Source organism: Humulus lupulus, chromosome 4, assembly GCF_963169125.1.
Source record: "Humulus lupulus chromosome 4, drHumLupu1.1, whole genome shotgun sequence".
In the NCBI taxonomy this organism is placed as follows: Eukaryota; Viridiplantae; Streptophyta; class Magnoliopsida; order Rosales; family Cannabaceae; genus Humulus; species Humulus lupulus.
This window is the reverse complement of record NC_084796.1, coordinates 28,054,672-28,071,885: the sequence shown is the minus strand read 5'-3', so window position 1 is coordinate 28,071,885 and position 17,214 is coordinate 28,054,672. Positions and strand designations below refer to the sequence as shown.

General features: G+C 31.2%; 1 protein-coding gene across 2 annotated transcripts; it reads right to left on the bottom strand.

Annotated features, from left to right (window-relative positions):
* Nucleotides 1-4,047: 4,047 nt before the first annotated feature.
* LOC133830256 (protein LATERAL ORGAN BOUNDARIES-like) lies at nt 4,048-6,879 on the bottom strand. Of its 2 annotated transcripts, XM_062260190.1 has the most exons (3): nt 6,390-6,879; nt 4,756-5,423; nt 4,048-4,343 (listed from the first exon to the last, which is right to left on the bottom strand). In XM_062260190.1, the coding sequence occupies exon 2, from the start codon at nt 5,376-5,378 to the stop codon at nt 4,803-4,805; it is 576 nt and encodes a 191-aa protein (XP_062116174.1). In that variant the 5' UTR covers nt 5,379-5,423; nt 6,390-6,879; the 3' UTR covers nt 4,048-4,343; nt 4,756-4,802. The 2 variants fall into 2 exon arrangements, with proteins under 2 accessions (XP_062116174.1, XP_062116173.1); XM_062260189.1 differs by having other exon boundaries at nt 4,048-5,423.
* Nucleotides 6,880-17,214: the final 10,335 nt, after the last annotated feature.

Here is a 17,214-nt window from a genome sequence, read left to right as displayed (position 1 = left end):
CTCATAGTTCGTGAGATATGTTTAATTGTCATCCAAGCTTACATAATTTTTTTGCAAGAATGTATATACATTTTAATCTTTTTAAGGATACATACATAGTTAAGGCAAGAATTATACATATCTTGATCTTGTAAGTTTAGCTTTATAATATACTGAATTGTATTGATTTTGTATGCTGAGTGATTTTATTTGGATTATACTGTAATTATACAATAAATTTTGAATGAATGTAAAGATTTAAAATAGGGAAAAAAATTCTCATTTTTTGTGTGTGGTACATCAGTTCAAAATATTATATCGTCTCATCTACCACAAGGCAGAACGTTTGCTTAAAACATGTTGCCTCATGTTACACTAGTTTCCCATAAACTGTTGTATCATGTATTGCAGGGGACGACATTTTCACAGTAACTGTCATCCTATGGTACATGAGATGACAATTTTATTTGAATTGTTATCTTCTACTAGTACATGACACTACATTGCATGGTACAACTGTATCAGAACTGTTGTATGAACATTCTTACCACAGTTTAAAACTGTAGTACCACGTCAATTTTTTAGTAGTGAATTTGAGATGTGACAGTCACGAATTTAGGGCTAAATTAATTTTTTAGTGAGAGCTTAGGATTTTTTAGAGAAAGCAAAGGAAAAAAAATGGGAGTTTTTTAGAGTGAGAGTGAGTTTCTCGCTTCTAGAGGAAGAAGAAGGGTTTTAAAGTTTTAATTATCCTGCAAACTTCTACCAATAACTTGTTGTCGGTAGAAGTTAAGTTTTCGGTAGAATCACTTAAGCCCAAAAAAAATCGTGCATAATTAGCACTTTTCTAAAAAATCTTATAGTGACAACTATTTTCAACGTTGTCCATATAGGTCTTCCCAGTCTAATGTATATTTTTTAAGTGAATTTGATGATTATTAATTTTTCTTCGTTTTCATTAATGTCAATTTCTAAATGACGTCCCCAATATATAATTTGATTGTATATGTGAGTAGGTGGAATGCAAAATAGTAATAAAAAATTGAGATAAAACTTATAATAAAAATATATAGACTAAACTGAAATAAATATAAATTAAAAAATACAAATAAAAGAAAATTTGTGTACCAGGACAGTAAAAAAATCTCCCATATGGGGAGGGATAGTTTTTTAATAAAATGTCATTATTTAAAAAAAAAACAAAGTACAAACAAACTAATTCAATTGTGTTGCATAAAAAATACAAAAGCAGCAGTAACTATAAAAATATATATATATATTAATTGCAATCTAAACTATAAATTTGCAATATTTACAAAACACGATAATGATCATTGTGGTCGTTCTTTGTTAGTTCGATTTGTATTTCTTTTTATTAAAAAAAATATCCCCTGCGTGGATGGTTTTTCATTCGTGCCAGAGAAGAAGAAATCAGTGCATTATCTCTCTTTGATTTTTCATTTTGGTTATGTTATTAGTAATTGATTACGTAGTCAAAGTTATAATTTATGTGGTTTAAGTTACTTAAGTTTATACTTTATGAAGAAAGAATATATTCTCTTTAATCCTATATAACTGATTCAGATCTGTTTGGATTAATAAAATAAGATGGAGCCGAAAGCTTGTTGTTTGCCGAATCCTATTAAGGAACACAAATATTAAGAGAATGTTTTTGGCGTCATATATATACATAAAAAAAATATTTAATTACGTTTTATCAAAAAAAAATGTTAAAATAAAAAAGGACCCCCACGTCCTGCTGTCGTTTTTTGTCTTTTATTTATTATTTATATTTTTGTAATGAAACTGATCATTCTGCAAAAAATTCACTGCTCGTTGCTTCTTTCCCACGTCTTTACAGAGAGAAGAGAAGAGACTGATGGGTGTGATGGATTCTGAATTACTTACTGCCACTCAAATTTATTGCCTTAACAAGAAATAAAATATAAAAACAAAATAAGAAAAAATAAATAAATACGGTAGAGAAAAATAATCAGACCCACAAAAAGTAATACTATACTTCTGAGTGAGAGAGAGAACCCTTCTTGTTCTGATGAACCCAAACAAAACAGTACATGCATATGACATGATAATATAATATCTCACTTACATGTGTATACAAAAACAACAATAATAAATAAATTAATAAAAGTCTACATTCTCATCATTATTAAAGGAAGTAGATAAAAATAAATATGTGGAATATGGTGGGGGATATGAGATCAGAAGAGTTAGATTTGGTTCACCAAATATTATTTTTCTTCCAAGAAAAAAAAATAAAGGTTAATGCTTTTTGGTGATCTCGAGGAATTGTGGGGGTGGGGGTTTGAGCTGAGCTGACACTTAACAGAGATATAGATCTAGACGATCGATCGATCGATAATGATGATGAATTAAATGACAAATAGACGTGACTCCAATCCGGATATGGTTCAGAGTGATTATCTGTTCGTGTGTTTTGCGTAGTAGTAGTACTACGTAAGCTTATTCATTATTTATTTATAGGAGAATCGTGAGAATGAGTTCAGTATGTCATTTAAGAAAGAATATATGTTATGTGTTGTTTAGGAGTGTGTATGAGATGAGAGAGATGGGTTTGGTTCAATTAATTTAACTTTTGATTTTAATGAGCAACACTGACAGTTACTACAGTGTCAGTGACACTGTATATAGCTTAGTTGTGTCAATGTCAGGTGTGTGTAAGAAATATGATGATGATGATGATGCATGGTTAGGGAATATGAATCTAAAAACTAGGATATATGTTTTTCAATACCACTATATTAATATTAATGTTTTTACATACCAATTTGCAATTGAATGGAATTACATGGGATTAAAGAATATGAAATAATAAATTATCAAATCTCTCGATCACTTAAAGAAAGAACAATTCAAACATACGTGGATATATATGGTTTAAATAACTTTAGTATCAACGATAGTTTATATGTGACTGGTTCGAGGGCAATAATGCTAGCTGTGGGGGAGAATATGCCGCGATCTGACTTTGACACATACTTTTTGTTAGGGGTGATCTCAAAACCCTAACTAAACCTAATTTTATTTGTGGTTTATTCTTAACATCTGCACTTTAATTTTATTTGGATATCTTCTTTTGGGATTCTACTGAGGGATTATACTAGTGTAAAAGAATCTTTAACATTATTATATGAAATATAGACAAATATTCATTTACTTTTGTTTTTGGAGAGAGCCAACTTTAGCTTTATACAACACAACATATATATGCATGCATTTAAGCTTCTGTAAAAGAGGTCATTCAAATAGTATTTATATATAAGATGAAACATATAATATAATATGCATATATATATATAAATGCAACAATAATGAGATAGAGAGAGAAAAAGAAATAGGGGGACCTGGGTTCACTGTTGGAAGACTTTTGTCTAAGGTTTTACTGTTTTGTCTGGTGTAAGTGTTGGTCAGATAATGGACAGTGGTGTTGATGATCATGAAAGGGCTTAACTTGGGGAAGGAAAAGCTGATGACCAGTGATGATATATATTATTACATGGGAGAAAATAAAAAAACTTTTGGTGAATCCAATCTGATAAAAGAGAAAACAACTGTGATTGAGTACTGTTTCGGATATCTCGTACTATAAATGAGAGGTTGAATTGAGTTTCACATAAACAAATTTGAGTTGATATTCTCAGCTAAAAATATATATTATATATACTCACACACACACACGCTATGATATATAAGAGGCCAACTATAGTGTTCAAACAATGTGAGTTGTTCGTACATCCACCAGAAAAAAAAAAAAGGATGTTCACACTGATCAAAAGTTCAAAACTGTAGTTTATAAATATATATGTTTTTAGTTAATTTAAAGTTCCACTTCTTCATTCTAATTTACCTTTTAATTTTTTGTACTATGGATATAATAGACATAACTAGCAGTGATATAACATAGTTAATTTGAAACTCAGACACAAAAAGAGGCCTGCAGTATATATAATACATGTTTTATACAGTGCATAGAAATATATGATCACTACTTTATCAGTTTAATGTATAAAACAAAAGTGGTAAATGAAATTCAACTAATTAATTGACCAACAAAAAGAAATTAATTAGCATAAATATTCTGCAGAGAAAAAATCACAAGGTGGTCCTCAAGATCAACCAAAGGGGAATTCAAAGGTGTGAAAGGTGAGAGCATAAAATATATATAGGTCTAAAAGAAGAGTAAAGCCCTAGAGTTAGGCTCAAGAATCCTCTTTATTAAGAAATAGTACTATAGTTTTATTTCATTTATTCTTCAGAACCATAAAACCAATGTGGACAGAATGTCAACTCCTCCGCATGCGAATGCCTTGATCAGAGTTGCACTAATTACACACAATAAAAAACAGATCCCATTACTTACTATATACTATATATATAGCTAGATAGCTATACTGATCAAGAGTACAGCCTTTATTAATTAGGTCACTATATAAATATATCTATATATATTTATAAGATATATTTATATGATCCCAAAAATAAGCCCACACAATACATGGTTTTAGCATACTAATATAACTAAAACCCACCAAAAACAATAACTAATATATATATATATAGACTAGCTTGATGAAAAAACAAAATATATAAGAAACGACTCATCACGTGAGGCTATACTAGATTTATATAACCTCTATCAATTCCAAAATACTAGTTATAATAAAGATATAGTACCATTTTAACTCCAAATAATTATATATAGAGAAAACCCTAGATGGGATTTGATTATTATACCTTTTTCATCTTTTGAGATCGATCGTTTTTGATCTCTCATCAAAGTTTCAAAGGTGTCCTTCTCCACCTTCTCCTTCATTGATATTCCCAGAAGGGTTGTCACTCCATGAGAGAGAAGAAGTATAAGGAAGAGAAAAGCCACCACCACCACCACCAGTTGGCTGATGATAGAACTGATCTCCTCCTCCTCCTCCTTGCCTTGGCGGAGCCATCATTGAATGATGAAGTAACGGCGGCGGTGGAGCCAAATGATGATCGGAAGGCGGCGGGATCTCGCTGCAGGCGAAGCGGATAAGGTCAGCGTTGGCTGCATCAAGCTCCTTTTGCAGCCTTTGGACCTGTCTTTGAAGGAAGGAGATGGCTCCAACACAGCCATAGACAGGGTCTCTGACTCGGGCCTCGGCTTCGTAGGCCAGAGAGTTCACGGCATCCTCTCGCTGGTGAGAAGGGAGCTCGTTGAGGAGCTTGGTCACGTTGCTCGCGCCGAAGATCTTGTGGACATTGGAGAACTTTTGAGGTTCCTCAGGTGGGAAGTACGGCGCGAAAATGCACCCAGGCATGCATTTCCTCCTCAAGAACTTGCAAGCTGCGCATGGCGAATTGTAGGAGCTCGATGATGCCATTTTCTATCTCTTGGACTTGGGGTACTAATTATTATATATATGCACCTATATATAAATATATATACCATCATATGTTATCATCATCATCATCATATCATGTAAATAATTAAGTTAAGAAAACTTACATGGCGAGAGAGAGTCTATTGTTAATTAAAAATTGTTCTAGCTAATTAAGAATTTTATTATGATGATATAAAATCTCTCTTTACCTCCTCTTCTCCTAGATATATAACAAGTCATATTTGAAAAATTCGTTGCTGAGTACTAGGGTTAATTACAAGATATATATATATATATAAATATATGATCAGATAATTAATATTAATTATAGCACATATATTTATAAATACCTCTTCATTTTAATCGAATTATATGTAGTCTTCTAAGATCGAGCACTATATAACATCTCTCTGATCCCTCTCATACCTTTCTTTTTATATTAGTCTATTTTATACCATCTCTCTTTTAATTAATTAGACATAATTTCAAAGATTATAAGCATCATCACACACTTATTATACTATAGCCAGCTAGTAATACATACATATGTATATATAAACACACATAATAGAGGTCTAATTAGCTAGTTTTAGTTAGACTCGCTTTGCTACCTTTCTTCTTCCATTATATATTCTTCTCAAATTACTTGGTTAAACAAGAGATCTGATGGCAGTTAATTGCAAAGTATTAACATTCTAATTATGTTCATAATTAACAAGCAAGCTTCGAAAAATTATGTTCATGGTGAAAAAGCCTTGTTTTATATATACATACATAAATATATTTGTATATATATATTCTTCTTAATTAATATGAACATAATATATTTGTCAAGGGGATAGAGCTGCCTGGTATATATACCTGAAATAAAGATCCAGTAACTTTTGTAAACATAATTAGCTTAAAATACATAGTTATATATTTCCAAATATAGCAACAAAATATATACAACAAAGAAGTAACAAATTTAAGCTACACCATAAGTGTGTAGATATATATATATATATTTACCTGATTGTGATCCAGATAGGTTTCTTTGATCAAATGAATAGATAAAAAAAAGGGTACTTTCCTTTTCCCCTTGTGAGATCAGCTCTCAATTTAATTTAAGAGCTTGCTCTCTTATATACTTTGTAATTCCTTCCAATATTATGATGAAACTGACCTCTCTTGGCCAATTAATAATGATCAAAAGGTCGGAGCATATATAACAGATTTGTACAGGAGGTGATCTCTAAAAGAGGGAACCCTAAGTTAATAAGAAGGGGGAGAGAGAGAGAGAGCCTAAGTTAATAAGAAGGGAGAGAGAGAGGGAGAGAGAGAGAGAGCTGCAAAGTTCAGTGGCAAAAAGGTAATGAGGAGAAGGAGAAAATCAAAGAGCATTTAGTGGATGGAGAGGGAATGGAGGCAAAAGACAAAGGTAATAAATGGGAGGTACACTAAAAAAGAGTGACTATGACACTGCATCTAATAATAATAATATCAGGTTGTGAGGATGTCTTCCATTCTTCATTCCACCCTACTTTTTTTTTTGCTTCATATTAGACAACTTATATATATATATTAGCATATTTGTAAATATATATATATATATTAATAATAAAATGGGGCATTCTAATGTTGCAACCTTATAGTTATTTTCAGCTTATATATATATTAACAAATATAAAATAGTTTAAAGGCGTGACATATAATTTACTAATAAATATAGGGTCAATGGGAATATCATTTATCATCGTATCATGCTGACTTAATTAATTTGTATTCTTATGATAATAATCAATTAATCCATCGAGTGCCTCACACAGCAGAAACATATCTTCCATAGATTTTTGGCCTCCCTTCTATCAATAAGTATATGGATATGTATATATGTATAATATCTCCAGCTCTATCTCCTATGGCTTATCAAGAGAATTTACTAGCCTATGTAAAATAGTGATAATAACTCATCACTCCGGAACCTAGAGGCTAATAGCTATTTGTTTGCTTCGACAGACATAATCTGACATAGACAATTATATAATGAATTAATTAGTACGTACATTGATGATTGAGATCCTGGTTAAGAAATATATGATCCGGCCGGTCGTTATAAAAGTCAATAATCATATTATAATTAATATAATATAATATATAACAATGAAAAACACAAAAAATATATATACCAATAATAGCGCAATGAAGAACACAGCAAATATTATTCTTATCTCTTCACTATTTATACATAAGAACACACGTATTTTACATGTAATATTAGCTAGCTAGAATAGAATAATACTGTGCTGTTCTCCTCGTTTGCTATTAGATGCTGTACTTGGTGTCAAAGAAGAGAAAGTAGTACTATTACAATAGTGTGCTCCAAAATTACATATTATAAGAATATTCTTTATATCTTAACCGAGCTATATATATATATATAATTGAGTTATTTGTTAACGGTTTAAAGCCTAGAGAAATCATTAATTAAGTAGCATGTGTTCTCTCTCTCTCTCTCTCTCTCTCTATATGCAGTTCTCTAAAAGAATTTCCTTTCCCTCCAAATTATTTGATATATATAATAAATAATATACTATATATACATATCTACAGAGAATTGCCTATTTACAGATATATATAGCTTGAATGTATAGTACTTCTTATATATATTTCCTGGTGCACTCCCAACTTTAATTTCATTTTTTTTCATACACTATGATTTATTTCTTCTATAAAGTATGCGAATTAGTTAATTTTAATAAAACATACTTTATCAAGTGACAAGTATTCTGATGGACTCATAGGGTGAACATATGTAAATTAATGAGGGGAGATCAATTGGAAGTTCTTGCCTAGCTATGAGAGGGACTTCAACTATAATAATATGTTATAGTATAGAGCTTTATCAATAATAGATATCGATCCTAGGAGATTACTATGAAGAAAGTACCTTGTTCTAGCTATAAGTATATATATATAGTTTTTGTGACAGGGAAAAGAAAAACGCCATGCATGTTTGTAAATGTATATATATATAGCCTTTTTCTTTTTCTTTTGGACTCTAATATTAACTTGACTGAATATACTATAACAAATGTCTCTATCCACTGCATAAATATATATATATGTTCAGTTTCATCAATTGATCTTAAAGTCATGACCTCAAACTGCCTATATACTTGAACTGATTCTGGATTAATAATTTATATGGCATAGAATTGAATTTGGTCATTTCCCAAAAGAAAAGAAAATCAACAAAGCTCACTAGCTAGCTATATACATATATAGGCCTTATATAGAGCATAGATATAACATACTTCCAAAGCTGAGACTAGACCTACAACTCTTTCATGTAGACCAGCTCTCCATTAGAATTAATTATAAATTAATAATATGTATTTATGTAGTAAATTAATTAATGGAATATTAATGTCATGTATATATATATATATCAATATGTATATAGTTGTGTGAAAATTGTGACTTCTTTCCTCAACTAATCAAAAGATTACTCAAATAAGAGCTTAAAGTAGTTTGTGGTTTCAATTGCAACTACTTAGACTTTAGTTGCACCATCGTGGACATTAGTAATTCATAACAGAATAACAGATTGTTGTTAGTTGCTGTTAGTTTCTGTTAGGATCCATGGTTCTTGTATCTCGTCCATATATACAGTTTTAGGCCCGATCAACCTAGAATTATTGAGTTTTAGCATAACAAAAACTATAATACTCAGTTGTGAGAGTGTTTCAAGAGAAGTTGGATGTGTATTGTTGTAATCTTGAGAGCTTGGAGGGTGTAATCTTTTCTGATATAGTGGATTTGACTTAGGCATTGCTGTCTAGCCTTGGATGTAGGATCACTACACTGTTCCTAATCCCCGACAACTGGTATCAGAAGCTGTAACGCCCCACGTCACTATGGCTGCTTCCTGGAATGACGACTGGCCCTACAAACCAACACGAGTCTTTCCAGTGTGCTTTATCCTTACTCGCACGCTTCCTGGGAAAACTTCCCAGGAGGTCACCCATCTTGAGATTACTCTAGGTCAAGCACGCTTAACTTTTGAGTTCTCAAGTGATAGGCTACCGAAAAGAAGATGCATCTTGTTGATATAGGTAGTACCCATCAATCAATTTAAGCCCTCTTCAACTATGTAGTCCTATACCTACGCAGTCTTAGAATCATCACACTTGACCTTCCCCAGGTGGTGTGGGATTGCACAGCTTTACCCGGTCTTTCCCCTTACGGATCACGGGATTCAAACTGTCACAGAAGCCCAGGTTAGAGTGGCTGCATTCTTCACCTTCTTTGACTGTGATTTCTTCAAGAAAGATCAAGAACTTCGAAGTACTTCCGCAATTGAGAATCTGTTCACTGGCCAAGAGAAAATTCTCTTCAATTTGTCAACCTCCAAGTGTGAGGTGGAGAAATTCATTGGCACTAATGATTTCAGTCCTGCATGTGCATAGATGATGGCTCATATAGGTAATCTTGGATGTGAAGAAGCCCTGCAAGAAGAAAGTAAGATGGCTAAGCTAGAAAACAAGGCAGAGATGCTGAAAAAGGAAAAGAACACGATCATTCTGAGTTTGAATGATCAAGTTATGAGGAAAGTAATCAAAGAAGAAACAGATCGTGATATGTGGAAGAAGTTAGAACATATGTACATGACCAAGGCTTTACCAAATCGAATCTATCTCAAACAAAGATTCTATTCAAGATGGAAGAATCCAAGTCTATTGATGATAATATAGATGACTTCACCAAGTTAGTTCCAGATTTGGAGTCAATTGATGTATAGATTGAAGAAGATGATCAAGCAATCTTTCTATTGAACTTACTTCTGAAAGCCTGTGATAACCTGATGGACACTTTAGAGTATGGCAAAGATACATTGTCACTGCAAAAAATGATTCGTGTTGCATACTCAAAGGGACTAGATCTGAAAGCTAAAATTAAGGCTTCAAGATCTCAAGTCGAAGGTATAAATGTGAGAGAAAGACCTGAAAGAAAAGATGGTAACAACCACAGAAATGGAAAGGGCAAGGGGAGATCAAGATCTAAGTCAAAACCAAGGAAAACCTGTTGGATTTGCAACCAGAAATGTCACTTCAAAAGAAACTATCCACAGAGAAGGAATGAAGGACAAAAGCAAGACAACATAGATGAAGCTCATGTCATAGATGGACCTATGGATGCTGATGTTCTCACTATGTCAATAAGTGATCCTAAGGATGAATGAGTTATGGATTCTAGGTGTACATTTCACATGTCATTGAAAAAAGATTGGGGTTCTTTCATCTAAAAGAAGAAAGTACAAAGCAAGTGTTGATGGGAAATAACAACATATGCAGAATTCAAGGAATTAATTCTACCAAGATCAAATTGAGAGATGGCACCATAAAGAAAAAGCTCACGGGTTGAAATTTGTAAGCTCAACTCATACAACCAAAGAACTATATTGGAATATATTCATTTAGATTTATGGGGTTCATTTCAAGTTCCATTATCTCTAGGTAAAGCTCAATATTTCCTTTTTATAATTGATGACTATTCTAGGAAAGTGTGGATCTATTTTCTTAGAACTAAGGATGAGGCTTTTGAATGGCTTAGAGAGTGGAAAATTATTGTAGAAAATCAAACCATGAAGAAAGTTAAAAAACTTAGGACAATGGTTCGGAATTCTGTAATGTTGAGATTGATTCTTATTGCACTGAAAATGGCATTGTTAGGCATCATACTGTTAGGAACACCCCTCAGCGAAATGGTTTTGCTGAGAGAATGAACTGAACAATCATGTATAAGGTTAGATTCATGATAGCTTATTCAGGTTTGCCAAAAATATTTTGGGGAGAGGCAGTAGCTACTGCTTGCTACCTCATTAATTGGTCGCATTCATTTACATTAGATTGTAAGGTTCCTGAACATGTTTGGCCCGGTCATGAACCAAGTTACAATCACCTAAAATACTTTGGTTGTATAGATTATGTTCATATAGTCAAGAGAAGTTGAATCCTAGTCTATGCAAAGTGTGTTTTTTGGTTATCCAAGTGGTGTCAATGGTTATAAACTTTGGTTAATAAATGGGAAAAAATGCATTATCAGTCGTGATGTTATATTCAATGAGCACTACTTTTATGAAACTATCATGAAATTTAGTGATCAAGCTAACTCTAAACAAGATGAGCAAAAAGATACTATGAAGATTGAATTAAGAGATACATCACAAAATGAGAATCAATGTGAAGCTCAAGATAATGAACTTGGAGATGCATCTGGAAGTGATGCAGATACTCAAGCTTCAAATTATATCTTGGCTAAAGATAGAGTAAGGAGACAGATCACGCCTCTTGAAAGATTTGCACATGTTAATATTACTACTTTTGCCCTTAGTGTAGCTGGTTTACTAGAGCTACATGAGCCTATTTGCTACAAGGAAGCCAATAATAGTGTTGAATGGAGTAAAAGGAATAAGGCAATGAAAGAAGAGATGGAGTCTTTATCCAAGAATGAGACATGTATTATGAGGGATAAACCTATGAACAAAAGTGTAATAGGGTGAAAATGGGTTTACAAGAGAAAACCAGGGATCGAAGGAGTTTAGCTACCTCGATTCAAGGCAAGGTTGGTGGAAAAAGGCTTTTCTCAAGTTGAAGGGATAGACTATCATGAAGTGTTTTCTCAAGTTGTCAAACACACTTCTATAAGAGCTATATTGGCTATCACTTCAATTCAAAGTTTAGAATTAGTTCAACTTGATGTTAAGACAACATTTCTCCACGGTAATCTTGATGAAGAAATACACATGCAACAAAGTACAGCCAGGGATGGAAGAGAATTGTGCTTAGTGAAGATATCTCTATATGGTTTGAAACAGTCACCAAGACAGTGGTACTTCAGATTTGATGATTTTATGCTGAGGCAGAAATTTCAAAGATCAAAATTTGATAGTTGTGTTTACTTTAAAGCTCTCGCAGACAGAATCTACATCTACTTGTTAATCTTTGTTGATGACATGCTTATAGCATGTGTAAACATAAATCTGAAATGGAAAGACTCAATAGGATGTTAAGTCGAGAATTTGATATGAAACAATTGGGGGTAGCTGTCAAGTTTTGGGAATGGAGATATATATAGAGAGAGAAATGATGGCATATTGAGATCGTTTCTAGAAGGATATGTCATGAAGATAGTTGAAATGTTTGATCAAAAGGAAGCCAAATCTGTCAACACTCCCATTGGAGCCCACTTCAAGCTCAAGTCTCTTATAGAAGAAGAAGCATCTTTTGAAGAAGAAAAGATGAAGGGAGTTCCTTATGCTAATGTTGTTGGTAGCATTATGTATGCTATGGTATCAACAAGACAAGATTTAGCACATGGAATTGGTTTGGTTAGTAGGTTTATGAGTAAAGCCATATTGGAACATTGGAAAGCTATGAAATGGTTACTAAGGTACATGAATGGCACTACAAACCTACAGATTGTGTACACAAAGTCAGACCAAAAAGAATGTGAAGTTATGGGGTTTTGTGACTCACATTTTGCTAGTGATCATGATAAAAGAAGATCTTTATTTAGGTATGTTTTCACTGTTGGAGAGAATGTTGTAAGCTGGAAGTCTAATTTACAACATGTTGTGGCTCTCTCCTTGACTGAAGTAGAATACATAGCTCTCACAGAAGCAATTAAAGAAGCTATTTGGTTAAAAAGGATGATGAGTGAGTTGGGATTTAGACAAGATCATGTGATTGTACACTGTGATTCACAAAGTGCAATAGATTTGTCTAAGAATATTGTGTTTCATGAAAGGTTGAAACACATAGATGTTCAGATCCATTTTCTCAGAGATATTTGTCTCGAAACAACTTGTAAAGATTGTGAAGATTAGGGGTTTTCGCGATGCGGGGGTGCGATTTTTCTCCAAATTTTTTGGACCGCATCGCATATATGGTTTGACCAATTTTCCAAATCGTGATGCAGACCGCATAGGCATCAAACCGCATAAACTGCACCACAAAATTGCGGTGCGGTGCAGTGTGTGCGGTTTGTACCTATCGCCAAGTAATTTAACATTTAAACATTATAATTAATAAAAACTCATAATAAATCTCATAACTAAAGAGTATTTAACAAAACACTTAAACGTACAACAAACTAATAAATTTTTAGTAAAACAATACAAATACAACAAACTAATAACAAAAAAAAAATGTAATACAGAAGTAAATATTTTAATTAATGAAAATATATTTAGGTTGAAGTAGAATATGTGTTAGCATCCTATGAACATTATATATATTTTTTAAATATTGTGTATATTATACTATATAAATATATATGTATTAAGTTTAAATATTATAAAATTGAAAATATATATAAAAAGTTAATATATATATATAACGAAGCGGTGCAGTGCAGTTTGAACTGCATTTATAAAATTTAAAACCGCAAATCGCAGCACACCACCCAGTTTGGCAAAAATGCAAACCGCAACCTCACTACGAAGGGTACCAAACTGCAAATTGCGGTGCGTTTTATGCGGTGTGGGCGGTTTTATGAATACCCATAGTGAAGATATCCATTGAGATCAATCCAACTAATATGATGACAAAAGTCATACCTGTTAACAAGTTCACTACAACCTTGAACTTGCTTGGCGTCAAAATGGAAATCCCTTAGAGCTAAAGTTATGGCAGCAGTGTTTGTCTAATCCATTGATTCATGTTTCAGAATGTGAAGTCAAGGTGGAGAATTGTGAAGATTGTTACTTCTTTCCTCAACCAATCAAAAGATTACTCAAATGACAGGTCACAATAGTTTGCAGTTTCAGTTGCAACTACTTAGACTCAAGTTACATCTGCGTGGACATCACTAGTGCATAACAGAATAAGAGATTGTTGTTAGTTTCTATTAGGCTCTATGGTTCTTGTATCTCGTTCCTACATGTAGTTTTAGGCTTAATCAACCTAGAATTTATTGGATGTGTATTGTTGTAATCTTGAGAGCTTGGAGGGTATAATCTTTTTTTTATGTAATTGATTTTGGCTTGGGTATTGCTGTTTAGCTTTGGATGTAAAAGCAACTACACTGGTCCTAATCCCCAACAAGTTGATTTTTTTTCTTCACAATTTAACATATATTCAACCTTAATTAATTCAAACCCGAACTATTTATAAGTATCTAGATAAATATGTACAGTTATTTTCAGTACTTAAATAATAATAATTTCAATTTTTTTATATGACGTTGCATATTATAGTCATTTAAGATATTTTATAAATTTTCAAGAAATTTAAAATAATTTAAAGTGCCGAAAGCAAGGTTCAAACAGTTTGTTTGAGTCTTGTTCAACATTGTAAATTATTTTAAATTTCTTAAAAATTTTTAGGATGTCTTAAATGATTACAATGTACACTGCCATATAAAATATATAAAAATAAACAAAATTAGAATTTTAAATGGCTAGGTGTATAAAACAAAAAGCGGTTCGACTAGTAAAAAAAAAATGAATGCACTAAAGTGGCCCCTAAATATATATTGAATCACTACACTATTTCTATATTTTTTTTCTTGTTAATTAAAGTCACACGTGGTCTCATTTTAATTTTTGTATAAACATATATATTTATATACTAGATACAAGCACGTTTGTTTAATTTTATTAATAGAATTTACATATTAATTATTTTTATTAAATTTGTATAATTTTCATATAAATTTTAAATAAATAAAAAAAATATTATATATAAAATAATGACATAAATATATTAAATGAAAAATTAAACCAAAATATTATTTATGATTTTTGTAAATATATATAATATGATAATCTTTTTAAACATAAATGATAATTTTTTTAATAAAAATTAAGATTATGTATTATATATTATTATAATGATATTTTATAATATTTAAATTTTTATTAATATAAGTATTAATTGTCTAATTTTGTATTGAATATTATTATAATAATAATATTTTATAATATTTAAATTTATATTAATATAATTAGTAAAAAATTAGGATTATATAATATTATCATAATAATATTTTTTAACATTTAAATTTATATTAATATAATTATTAAATATGTAATCTTGTATTATATATTATTAGTATAATAATAATGAATTTCTATAACATTTCAATTTGAATTTATATTAATATTAATATAATTATTATATTTGTAGTTTTATATTAAATATTATTAAAATAATCATATTTTATAATATTTAAATTTATATTAATATAATTAATAAATATTTATTTTTAATTAATTTTAAAAATATATCACGTTAAATATTTAGAATATTCTATTAAATTTAACAAAACAAATAATTAAAACAAAAAAATTTCCATTTTTTTATCCAGAAGAGATATATATAGAGTGACGGACTTGCTACAATTCCAAGCTTAAAGAATATTTCACAACTCGATCAAGACTAGAGTAAAGTAACAGCTACCTTATTTTATGTAGGACAAGTTAATTAATTTTCAGGATTCATTTCACATATGAATCCAGTTTTGTGAAATTTAAAACGAAGACGTACATGATTGTGACGTTTGTAATCCTGCATTGAAATTTTGTAGAGAACCATGGTTGTATAGCTTTAGCTAAGGTTAAGAATTAATGTTCACTAATGGCAGTGATGTGATTAATTATTACTTGGTTAAAAATTTCATATCAAAGCCTCTTTGATAAAGATAAAACATGCACTCATTATAAGGTGATCAATAATGCTTATAATTACCTTATGACTTGTTCCTCACTCTCCTTATTTGGTTTGTATAACCAAGAATCTTTTGCAGAACTTTCGGCAAAGATTTCAGTGATTGAAAAGAAAACAACTTCTCTAATCATAATAAATCGATCTACAACAAATTTGATGCTAATATACCACAAATCAAATGACTGTATTGTAGTGTCATACATATAAATTTATATATATATATTCTAAATTTTGTTTCAACAATTTAATAATTACTATGCTATATAGCTATAGCTAGTATAAACACGACATGATGAGTTGCCAAAATAAAAGTGTACACATGTGTGTGTGACAGTGAGTGAGAGAGGTAAATAAGTATATACGTATACATGTTTGCAATTACCAAAAGGAGGGTACTCTATATAGCAATAGGTAGGATCAAGATGATCACTTTAGAGGTAGGTGGTGGGTAGGTATTCCCAGAGTGGGGGACCTTAAGAGACAGTAGAAGATGTTTTTTTTCATTTAACTATTTTATGTTGTTGTCTCAATCAGTGCTATAGCCTTCAATCAAATGAAGAAATATATATATATATATGTATATAAAAAGATGAAGAGAAGAAGGATGTAGCTATAGGTGAAAGGAAAGTCTTTATCACTCCTAGCCATTAATTTCACATATATCCTGTTGGAGTTGGTCCCATTCATATATATATTTCTTCACCTTCATAGATAAGGCTTACAAAATCCCAAAACTACTTGTTTGTAGGCCAATGATGTGTCTCAAAGATAGACAATGAAAATTGATGAGATGAGCTGGGGTTTTGAAGGCTAGGGTTGGGAGAAATGGATTTTGGTCTCTCATGAATACCCCATTATATACACTTGTATGAGATTCATATTCCTTTCTAATCTTTTATTTTGGTCTTTTGAGATAAATACAAAAGGATTCAATGCAAGCTGCTCTCATCACTTCAAAAAAAAAAAAAAAAAGGTTATAAAAGTGTGTCCCACACATTGAAGATATTCTTCACTTATTGTCAATTGTGTTTTGAGATGGAACCTCACTAGTATTATAACATATTCTACATTCTATACTAAGCAACACTCTACACTAAAGTGAAAATTTTGTTGATAAAAAAATA

Bases quoted from the DNA above. Each gene is read 5' to 3' on its own strand.
- LOC133830256 (XM_062260189.1), bottom strand. From the start codon at position 5,378: ATGGCATCATCGAGCTCCTACAATTCGCCATGCGCAGCTTGCAAGTTC.